This window comes from Chanodichthys erythropterus, chromosome 2 (assembly GCF_024489055.1).
Source record: "Chanodichthys erythropterus isolate Z2021 chromosome 2, ASM2448905v1, whole genome shotgun sequence".
NCBI lineage: Eukaryota > Metazoa > Chordata > Actinopteri > Cypriniformes > Xenocyprididae > Chanodichthys > Chanodichthys erythropterus.
Window position 1 is genome coordinate 31,551,700 of NC_090222.1, and position 12,191 is coordinate 31,563,890.

The window sequence follows — 12,191 nt, forward strand, 5'->3', positions numbered from 1 at the left end:
GGCAGCAAGAAGTGTATCACTTTTAAAATGCTTTGAGATCACCCTCTTATTTTTACCTGATTTGCTTCAAACTTCATCAGTGTAATGTCAATACACAGCAGATGTAGACCTATGACAGGATTTTTGATATTTGAAATATTGTTGCCATGGCAACAGGTCAAACTGTAATAATATTCTTGAGTGTTTTTGAGGCTCTTAACATGCTTCAAATTGCATGAAACTCGACACACACATCAATATTGTCAACCAGTAGACATGGACAAAGCCATAGAAATGGGCGTGGTGGAGGGGCTCAGTAGCGCCACCTTTTGACAAAAGTGGGGGGTTAGTTTTTCCTACAGTCACCAAACTCGGTACACATATTATTCTCATCAAGCCGGACAATTTTCTAATTTACATTCATTAGCTCCGACCAACAGGAAGTCAGCTATTTTGGTTTGAATGTTAATTTTTTGAAAAAACAGGCTATGAATTTTATACTACTACTCCTACAGGGTTTATCCAATTTACACCAAGCTTTTTTTAACTTGTTGCTAACACATTGAAGTTGTTTAATTGCAAACGGATTTTGGATATCTCAAACGGTTTGGCCGTGGCGAGGCAACGAATTTATGGCAAGAAAAGGGAAACAAAGTGTTATAACTTCTGCATACATTAATTGATTTTGATGAAACTTTGGCTTAGTCTTCGTTGTACAAGGCTGATCACATGGATTTGACTATTGTGATTCAAAGTCATAGCGCCACCAACTGGAAGCAGAAAATGTGTCACTTTCAGCATACATTGAGATCACCCTCTTATTTTTACCTGATTTGCTTCAAAATTCATCAGAATAATGTTAAAACTTGGCACATGTAATCCTTTGAAAATGGGCAGGGAGGAGGGGCTCTATAACGGCACCTTGTAGTGCAGTAAATGTGGAGTGAATTTGACATAGTCCTTTGATGTTTAACCGTTTTAAGTGCCTATTGCCCGCTGTGCACAGTTGCCCTGAAGCCACCGGGGTGGCGGTGCCACCGGGCTTGGGCCCGCCATCGCTGCTCGCAGCTATATTTATTATTTTATTTTATTTTATTTTTTTATTTTTTTTCCGTCTTCCGGGGCTTTTTGGGGGCCTTAACATGCTCAAAAACTCTTGAAAATTGGCACACACATTGGAATCCGCGGCCATTAGGACGCCGGAGAGGCTGGTACCCGGGCGTGGCAGGGGGGCTCGACAGCGCCCCCTTGAAAAAAGTCTGAAAATTTGGTCCATATATTAAACACGCTTGCACGTATTAGTATGAAACTCGGTACACATATAGACCTCATCGGGCCGAACAACTTTCGCGCTCTAAGTTAATCGCCACGCCAACAGGAAGTCAGCTATTAAGGGTTGTTTGAAAAACGCATGCTCTGGAATTTGATATACTCCTCCTAGACGATTAATCCGATCGCCACCAAACTCGGTCAGCATGAAGTCAAGACACTGATGATTAAAAATTGCCAGGGGATTTTTGATATCTCGAACGGTTTGGCCGTGGCGAGGCAACGAATTTATGGCGAGAAAAAGGAAACAGGAAATGTGTTATAACGTCTTAATACATATATTGATCTTTATGAAACTTCACGAGTGTGTTCGTTATAGGAGTCTGATCACATGGATGTGACTATTGTGAGTCAAAGTTATAGCGCCACCAACTGGCAGCAGGAAGTGTATCACTTTTTGAAATGTTTTGAGATCACCCTCTTATTTTTACCTGATTTGCTTCAAACTTCATCAGTGTAATGTCAATACACAGCAGATGTAGACCTATGACAGGATTTTTGATATTTGAAATATTGTTGCCATGGCAACAGGTCAAACTGTAATAATATTCTTGAGTGTTTTTGAGGCTCTTAACATGCTTCAAATTGCATGAAACTCGACACACACATCAATATTGTCAACCAGTAGACATGGACAAAGCCATAGAAATGGGCGTGGTGGAGGGGCTCAGTAGCGCCACCTTTTGACAAAAGTGGGGGGGTTAGTTTTTCCTACAGTCACCAAACTCGGTACACATATTATTCTCATCAAGCCGGACAATTTTCTAATTTACATTCATTAGCTCCGACCAACAGGAAGTCAGCTATTTTGGTTTGAATGTTAATTTTTTGAAAAAACAGGCTATGAATTTTATACTACTACTCCTACAGGGTTCATCCAATTTACACCAAGCTTTTTTTAACTTGTTGCTAACACATTGAAGTTGTTTAATTGCAAACGGATTTTGGATATCTCAAACGGTTTGGCCGTGGCGAGGCAACGAATTTATGGCAAGAAAAGGGAAACAAAGTGTTATAACTTCTGCATACATTAATTGATTTTGATGAAACTTTGGCTTAGTCTTCGTTGTACAAGGCTGATCACATGGATTTGAGTATTGTGATTCAAAGTCATAGCGCCACCAACTGGAAGCAGAAAATGTGTCACTTTCAGCATACATTGAGATCACCCTCTTATTTTTACCTGATTTGCTTCAAAATTCATCAGAATAATGTTAAAACTTGGCACATGTAATCCTTTGAAAATGGGCAGGGAGGAGGGGCTCTATAGCGGCACCTTGTAGTGCAGTAAATGTGGAGTGAATTTGACATAGTCCTTTGATGTTTAACCGTTTTAAGTGCCTATTGCCCGCTGTGCACAGTTGCCCTGAAGCCACCGGGGTGGCGGTGCCACCGGGCTTGGGCCCGCCATCGCTGCTCGCAGCTATATTTATTTATTTATTTATTTTTTTTTTTTTTTTTCGTCTTCCGGGGCTTTTTGGGGGCCTTAACATGCTCAAAAACTCTTGAAAATTGGCACACACATTGGAATCCGCGGCCATTAGGACGCCGGAGAGGCTGGTACCCGGGCGTGGCAGGGGGGCTCGACAGCGCCCCCTTGAAAAAAGTCTGAAAATTTGGTCCATATATTAAACATGCTTGCACGTATTAGTATGAAACTCGGTACACATATAGACCTCATCGGGCCGAACAACTTTCGCGCTCTAAGTTAATCGCCACGCCAACAGGAAGTCAGCTATTAAGGGTTGTTTGAAAAACGCATGCTCTGGAATTTGATATACTCCTCCTAGACGATTAATCCGATCGCCACCAAACTCGGTCAGCATGAAGTCAAGACACTGATGATTAAAAATTGCCAGGGGATTTTTGATATCTCGAACGGTTTGAATGTTAATTTTTTGAAAAAACAGGCTATGAATTTTATACTACTACTCCTACAGGGTTCATCCAATTTACACCAAGCTTTTTTTAACTTGTTGCTAACACATTGAAGTTGTTTAATTGCAAACGGATTTTGGATATCTCAAACGGTTTGGCCGTGGCGAGGCAACGAATTTATGGCAAGAAAAGGGAAACAAAGTGTTATAACTTCTGCATACATTAATTGATTTTGATGAAACTTTGGCTTAGTCTTCGTTGTACAAGGCTGATCACATGGATTTGAGTATTGTGATTCAAAGTCATAGCGCCACCAACTGGAAGCAGAAAATGTGTCACTTTCAGCATACATTGAGATCACCCTCTTATTTTTACCTGATTTGCTTCAAAATTCATCAGAATAATGTTAAAACTTGGCACATGTAATCCTTTGAAAATGGGCAGGGAGGAGGGGCTCTATAGCGGCACCTTGTAGTGCAGTAAATGTGGAGTGAATTTGACATAGTCCTTTGATGTTTAACCGTTTTAAGTGCCTATTGCCCGCTGTGCACAGTTGCCCTGAAGCCACCGGGGTGGCGGTGCCACCGGGCTTGGGCCCGCCATCGCTGCTCGCAGCTATATTTATTTATTTATTTATTTTTTTTTTTTTTTTTCGTCTTCCGGGGCTTTTTGGGGGCCTTAACATGCTCAAAAACTCTTGAAAATTGGCACACACATTGGAATCCGCGGCCATTAGGACGCCGGAGAGGCTGGTACCCGGGCGTGGCAGGGGGGCTCGACAGCGCCCCCTTGAAAAAAGTCTGAAAATTTGGTCCATATATTAAACATGCTTGCACGTATTAGTATGAAACTCGGTACACATATAGACCTCATCGGGCCGAACAACTTTCGCGCTCTAAGTTAATCGCCACGCCAACAGGAAGTCAGCTATTAAGGGTTGTTTGAAAAACGCATGCTCTGGAATTTGATATACTCCTCCTAGACGATTAATCCGATCGCCACCAAACTCGGTCAGCATGAAGTCAAGACACTGATGATTAAAAATTGCCAGGGGATTTTTGATATCTCGAACGGTTTGGCCGTGGCGAGGCAACGAATTTATGGCGAGAAAAAGGAAACAGGAAATGTGTTATAACGTCTTAATACATATATTGATCTTTATGAAACTTCACGAGTGTGTTCGTTATAGGAGTCTGATCACATGGATGTGACTATTGTGAGTCAAAGTTATAGCGCCACCAACTGGCAGCAGGAAGTGTATCACTTTTTGAAATGTTTTGAGATCACCCTCTTATTTTTACCTGATTTGCTTCAAACTTCATCAGTGTAATGTCAATACACAGCAGATGTAGACCTATGACAGGATTTTTGATATTTGAAATATTGTTGCCATGGCAACAGGTCAAACTGTAATAATATTCTTGAGTGTTTTTGAGGCTCTTAACATGCTTCAAATTGCATGAAACTCGACACACACATCAATATTGTCAACCAGTAGACATGGACAAAGCCATAGAAATGGGCGTGGTGGAGGGGCTCAGTAGCGCCACCTTTTGACAAAAGTGGGGGGTTAGTTTTTCCTACAGTCACCAAACTCGGTACACATATTATTCTCATCAAGCCGGACAATTTTCTAATTTACATTCATTAGCTCCGACCAACAGGAAGTCAGCTATTTTGGTTTGAATGTTAATTTTTTGAAAAAACAGGCTATGAATTTTATACTACTACTCCTACAGGGTTTATCCAATTTACACCAAGCTTTTTTTAACTTGTTGCGAACACATTGAAGTTGTTTAATTGCAAACGGATTTTGGATATCTCAAACGGTTTGGCCGTGGCGAGGCAACGAATTTATGGCGAGAAAAGGGAAACAGGAAATGTGTTATAACTTCTGCATACATTGATTGATGTTTATGAAACTTCAGGAGTGTGTTGGTTGTAGTAGTCTGATCACATGGATGTAACTATTATGAGTCAAAGTTATAGCGCCACCAAATGGCAGCAAGAAGTGTATCACTTTTAAAATGCTTTGAGATCACCCTCTTATTTTTACCTGATTTGCTTCAAACTTCATCAGTGTAATGTCAATACACAGCAGATGTAGACCTATGACAGGATTTTTGATATTTGAAATATTGTTGCCATGGCAACAGGTCAAACTGTAATAATATTCTTGAGTGGTTTTGAGGCTCTTAACATGCTTCAAATTGCATGAAACTCGACACACACATCAATATTGTCAACCAGTAGACATGGACAAAGCCATAGAAATGGGCGTGGTGGAGGGGCTCAGTAGCGCCACCTTTTGACAAAAGTGGGGGTTAGTTTTTCCTACAGTCACCAAACTCGGTACACATATTATTCTCATCAAGCCGGACAATTTTCTAATTTACATTCATTAGCTCCGACCAACAGGAAGTCAGCTATTTTGGTTTGAATGTTAATTTTTTGAAAAAACAGGCTATGAATTTTATACTACTACTCCTACAGGGTTTATCCAATTTACACCAAGCTTTTTTTAACTTGTTGCTAACACATTGAAGTTGTTTAATTGCAAACGGATTTTGGATATCTCAAATGGTTTGGCCGTGGCGAGGCAACGAATTTATGGCAAGAAAAGGGAAACAAAGTGTTATAACTTCTGCATACATTAATTGATTTTGATGAAACTTTGGCTTAGTCTTCGTTGTACAAGGCTGATCACATGGATTTGACTATTGTGATTCAAAGTCATAGCGCCACCAACTGGAAGCAGAAAATGTGTCACTTTCAGCATACATTGAGATCACCCTCTTATTTTTACCTGATTTGCTTCAAAATTCATCAGAATAATGTTAAAACTTGGCACATGTAATCCTTTGAAAATGGGCAGGGAGGAGGGGCTCTATAACGGCACCTTGTAGTGCAGTAAATGTGGAGTGAATTTGACATAGCCCTTTGATGTTTAACCGTTTTAAGTGCCTATTGCCCGCTGTGCGCAGTTGCCCTGAAGCCACCGGGGTGGCGGTGCCACCGGGCTTGGGCCCGCCATCGCTGCTCGCAGCTATATTTTTGTTTTGTTTTTAAGAAATTAAAAAAATATATTCATCAAAGATGCATTAAATTGATCAAAAGTGAACATTCTATTAATAAAATGTAAACAGCACAACTGTCAACATTGATAGAAAAAATGTTTCTTGAGTACCAAATCAGCATTAGAATGAGTTCTGAAGGATCATGTGACACTGAAGACTGGAGTAATGATGCTGAAAATTCAGCTTTGCCATCATAGGAATACATTACATTTTAAAATATGTTAAAATAGACAGTTATATTAAAAGTAGGTTTTAAATTGTAACCATATTACACAATATTACTGTTTTACAGTATTTTGATCAGCCTTAGTGAGCATAAGAGACTTATTTCAAAAACATTAAAACATTTTACAGGCCCCAAACTTTTGAGTGGTAATTAAATAAATAAATAAAGTTATCTTAGCATTTTTATGTTATCTAAATGTATTATTTATTTAATAGGTTGGCACTGTGATCTGGATTGGGATCTTAGTCTACACAGACCCTGCTGGTCTGAGAACTTTCCTTGCTGCCCAGGTGTCAGAGCAGAGCCCTCTTGGGGAGGCGGGGCTTCCTCCTCACCTGGGCGTGGCTCCAGTATTTCCTGGTGTAGACCCAACCAGCACACTGAGCGTGCTTCCTGCCCCTGAACCCACCCCTCTACCCGAGAACCAATCCCAGGGTCACCGAGCAGCCCGCCCAGGAGTTGCCCCTGTCTCCAGTCCCCAGATCACTTGGGGCCCTGAGGATGAGGAGCTATGGAGGCGGCTTTCTTTCCGCCACTGGCCTTCACTCTTTAGCTATTACAATATCACTCTTGCAAAGAGGTGCGTTACTTTCTCACCTTATGATAGCTAATGCGGTTCAGGCCCTCTCTTAACATCTCAGTTTGTTCGTGTGTAACATGCATATTTTTTTCTCTGATTCCCTCAGGTATATCAGCATTCTTCCAGTCATCCCAGTCACACTCCATCTCAGCCCACAAGAAGCCATAGACACACGTCACCCCCAGGACACACAGCACGCTCCTCCTCCCAGCATCAAGACCTCCGATCTGCAGACAGACCTCACACTCTACAAGTCAGTGTCTCACTTCAGCTATTTGGCCATATACCATAATACCCGCTTTTATTAGTGTTACTCATTCACAAGTTTAGAAATTAACCATAGCTTTGGCAACAATGCCCCAGATATTTAACACATGAAGCCAAAAAGATACATTCTTGTTGTTGTTGTTTATGCAATTTTTATTTATTTATTTAATACACTACCGTTCAAAAGTTTGGGGTCAGTAAGGTTTTTTTGTTTATGAAAAAAGTATCTTCTCCAAGGGTGCATTTATTTGATTAAAATACATAAAAAATCTAATATTAATAATTCAAAAAAGTTTTAAAATGTAATTTATTACAGTGATGGCAATTTTCAGCATCATTTCTCCAGTCTTCATTGTCACATGCTTCTTTAGAAATAATTTTAATATGCTGATTTGCCATTAATCAATGTTGAAAACGGTTGTGCTGCTTAATATTTCTGTGGAAACTTTTTTTTTTTTTTTTCAAGATTAGAATTTATGTAATGTGTAGGATTTCAATATCAGTAGAATGTTCAAAAGAACAGCATTCATTTGAAATATAATTTTTTTTGTATCATTACAAATGTCTTTACTGTCATTTTTGTACTGACCCCAATCTTTTGAACAATTTTATTTTTTATTTTTTTTAGTTATGAATTTAGCAAAGTATGAAGTTTCTGACACAAAGTTTAGCATGCTTTGTTTTTATGTTTTTATATAAATTTTGCTCTTTTATAAAGATAAAAAAAGTCCCCAAAAATTTAATTGGAAATATATAACCCCATGACTAAATCAGACCAATTACATTTTCTAGAGGAATTTTGTGGTGCATTTTGTCGTGTCATCACAGAAACAAATTCCACCAGCCCTGTCATGTTCCAATAAACAAAAACTCCATTATCTTTTATAAAACTCCTACGCTATTTGGGTGTTCACCAGAGGGCTGTAAAGATCAGAATTTTTTTTCTTTTCCCACCTTGTTATTTATAGATCAGACAGTAGTCATTCATTGTTAATCTATAAGTTGCTCAGTGACTTTTCTCAGAAAGCATGTATTATCGCTTTCCTTTGTGGTCTTTCTGTGAACAAATGTCAAAAGGTTTTCAACCTCATGGCCAAAATATTCTTTTAAACAAACACATACATTCTTCATTTATGCATGGAAAAAACGTTACTGATCAACTATGCGTATCTCATGCTAGCACACACTGGAGGTCCAAATATGTGACTGCAGAAACAAACAATAGTCTTTCTCATTCACAAACAAGCACACACTCAGTTTGTGGTGTTCAAGGTCATTGTTCAAAGGCCTCGCTCTTATCTATGAGGCCGTTATGGTTGTTAGATACACATCAGATGGATCTAGGTCAGTTTGCTTTAAAATTTGGCCCCTCCCACTAATGCTTCTCTTGGCCCCCTGCCTGGGTTTCCTGTTTTTTCTGTGCTGCATTGACCCTGTGAGGACTGATCAAGAATGTGTGCAAATGTTCTGATGTAGTCCAACTTTCTGCATGTAATGCTTACCTTTGAGTTCCCATTCGTGGAGGTGGGTGGACTGGAATTTCAAGAGAGACTCGTTTTGCAGTGACCCGTTCATTATGTGAAGTGTGTAATTTCTGGGGGAGTACGGCACCAACAGATTGGGAAAAAATAAAGAGTGTTTAATGACAGGTTTCACAAACACTCCCCCATCTTGCATTATTTAGACTAATAGGTAGATTTGTACTATCATTTTTATTATTCTAACATCATATATTGTGTTTGTGCAGGGTGGCAGCTCTTGGACTTTTCGCCGGTGTGGTGTTGGTGCTCTTACTCTTCTGTCTGTATCGTGTCCTCTGCCCTCGGAACTATGGGCAGAACGGGGTGCCCCATGGTCGCCGTCGCCGTGGAGACCTGCCCTGCGACGAGTATGGCTACTCGCCGCCAATCAGCGAAATTTCCCCTCTGCTGCTGAGAGGCCACAGCATGGTGAGAGTCGAGTCAACATGCACTGAGGTTTTTCTATAAATGAACTCTGAGATATATATAAAAGTACCTTTGGCACCTCTCTTCAGGACATTGAGTGTCTGGCCAGTGACGGCATGCTGCTGGCCAGCTGTTGTCTGGCGGGACAGATCCGTGTGTGGGACGCACAGACAGGAGACTGTCTTACTGTTATACCCAACAATGGGTAAGGAAATGCATAAACTCAGTTAACTCGGAAAATGCATAACTTTTCCCTAATATATGCGTGCTTTTTTGGGGTCGCTAAGATTTTTTTAATGTTCTGAAAAAGCTTTCCAAGTCTGCATTTATTTGATTAAAAAAAAAAAATTCTGAAATATTACAATTTAAAATAACTTAATTTTAATATAGCTGTCTATTTTAAAATGTGGAAAATAGTGCTGTTTAATATTTTTGTGGCAACAATGAAACATTATTTTTTTTAAGGTACTTTAATACATAGAAAGTTCAAAAGAACTTAAAAACAAATCTTACTGACTCCAGACCTTTATGTTTATATGTATAATATTATGATTAATAACCTTTTTGTAAAGTGTTACCAATATTAACAAATGTAGTTAACTAATGAAGCCTTATTGTAAAGTGTTACCATAATATTACATGTAAAACAAAATATATATAATGTTTGTATCTACTGTAAGTCTGCGCAGGAGCAGCAGCAGCAGTGGTTGTTGGGAGCATCGTGATGGCTGGGATCACATAAGTGCTTGTGAGGCCGAGGGCCTCCTGGGAGCAGACTTTCGGGAACCAGGAGGATCTATGGGAGGGCCAGATGTAGATATTTTCCCAATAAGGAGGAGGACCGCCCCTGCACGCCCTGCACTATTTGTGGACCAGCCAGACCTCACCCCTCTCATCGACACTAACTTTGGGGCTCTGCCCCCATCTCATGCTCTTGGCAGCTCTGGCTTTGACTTTGGGGGACTGGTGGAGAAAGCGTACCAGGAGCATGAGCCCTCGCCAACACTGGCCTTCCCCCCTTCTCCTCCAGCTACACAGCAAAGGCGACGTAGCCTTGGGGACCAGCCTGTCTTACCACCAGAACTCCCCCCGCAGAGCAGTGGCGACTGGGACAGCTCAGTATGGGCCATGGAGCTGAGGGGCAACCTCATTGCCACGGGCCGCAGCAGCGGCAAACTGGAGGTAAGAGAAAGAGAGGCTTTTATAAGGAGAACATCTTGAACCATCAATGTCATTAACCTGTCCTCCTCATTTCCTGTTTTTCTTTGTCCTACCAGCTGTGGGATGCGGTAGAAGGATCACTACGATGCAGTAATGAAGATGGATTATCTGGAATCACTGCCTTGGCTTTTCTTAACAACAGGTGCGTTTACAACAACCTGAAGCTTAAACATAAGCCACACCAGTTTCAGACGCACAACCACTCAACTCATGTTTTCAACTCGGGGATGTTTTCAATTGCAGAATTGTGGCGGCCCGTTTAAATGGCTCACTGGATTTCTTCACTGTGGAGATCAACAAGCCTCTCGGGTTGCTTCAGTATCGCGGTGAGTTGTCAAAATATTCAACAATGCAGCGAAAATGGAAATGTCATGCAAATAAAATCTTGGGGGTGAATTTTTTTTTTTTTGTATAGTGAAGATGCAATTTCTGTTTGTACTCAGTATAATTTTTTTTTTTTTTCATGTAAACTCTTTTTTTGGTTCTCTTTGTGAGGGGTCCAAAATGAAGAGGCATTTTACCTGTTTTTGTGTGTCAGGACCCCCAGGCAGAGGCAGTCTCCCCCCCTCCCCCTGTTACAGCAGCGAGGATGTGATCAGCTGTCAGCTGACGCGCTCAGTGCAGTGTGCCCACCAGAAACCCATCACTGTGCTCAAAGCTGCCGCTGGCAGGGTCGTCACCGGCAGCCAGGACCATACAGTCAGAGTAAGGGACACATGACACTCATTACATCAGGAACAGTTTGTGGAAATCTTCAGAATGGTTTTTAAAATGTTAAAACATGTTAAATAGAGCAGAGAATGGAATGCTCTGGTCACTGAATACATTATTAGATACAGGATATGTAATAAACATGATCTGTGGAAGATCTGTAAATGATTGGTTTCATTTAATATTTTTCTTTTTAGGTATATCGTTTGGAGGATTCTTGTTGCCTCTTCACCCTTCAGGGCCACTCGGGTGGTATAACTGCCATCTACATAGACCAGGTCAGAATCACATCACCAGATCACACACACCTGAATGTATTTTAGACTTTCTATCTTATGTTAAGTTGAAATGCTTTATATAATGTAAATTTTATGGATTACACATGATTTTACCATGTAAATAGCCATGATGCTAACATGGCGTAAAAACTTAAAGGGTTAGTTCACCAAAAAATGAAAATTATGTCATTAATGACTCAGCCTCATGTCGTTCCAAACCTATAAGACCTCCGTTCATCTTCAGAACACAGTTTAAGATATTTTAGATTTAGTCTGAGAGCTTTCTGTCCCTCCATTGTAAATGTATGTACGGTACACTGTCCATTTCCAGAAAGATAATAAAAACATCATCAAAGTAGTCCATGTGACATCAGTGGGTTAGTTAGAAGTTTTTGAAGCATCAAAAATACATTTTGGTCCAAAAATAACAAAAACTACGACTTTATTCAGCATTGTATTCTCTTCTGGGTCTGTTGTCAGTCCGGGTACACGACTCCGCAGTGACGCTGCTGGCGTGTTATCCGGTGCGCCCGAGCTTCGTTTGCAGTCTGAGGGAGACGCACGCTGTATTCAAGCTATTCTACATTGTTTGTGTCAGTGTGCATGTCGCGGATGTCCTAATCGCCAAAAACAACGACGTAAAAGTGCATTACCAACGCCGACAGATGAAAGGATTCAATTGAATCAATTCAATGGAAT

At 40.5% G+C, this 12,191-nt stretch overlaps 1 protein-coding gene across 1 annotated transcript in view; it reads left to right on the forward strand.

Moving 5' to 3' along the window:
• The window catches only part of scap (SREBF chaperone), a 35,319-nt gene that overhangs the window by 18,666 nt on the left and 4,462 nt on the right, over positions 1-12,191 (forward strand). The window contains exons 13-21 of the mRNA XM_067409749.1: positions 6,705-7,069; positions 7,176-7,322; positions 9,084-9,285; positions 9,372-9,487; positions 9,963-10,464; positions 10,560-10,645; positions 10,747-10,829; positions 11,042-11,208; positions 11,412-11,492. Of these exons, the coding sequence (XP_067265850.1) occupies positions 6,705-7,069; positions 7,176-7,322; positions 9,084-9,285; positions 9,372-9,487; positions 9,963-10,464; positions 10,560-10,645; positions 10,747-10,829; positions 11,042-11,208; positions 11,412-11,492 (1,749 nt within the window). The remainder of the gene's footprint in view (positions 1-6,704; positions 7,070-7,175; positions 7,323-9,083; positions 9,286-9,371; positions 9,488-9,962; positions 10,465-10,559; positions 10,646-10,746; positions 10,830-11,041; positions 11,209-11,411; positions 11,493-12,191) is intronic.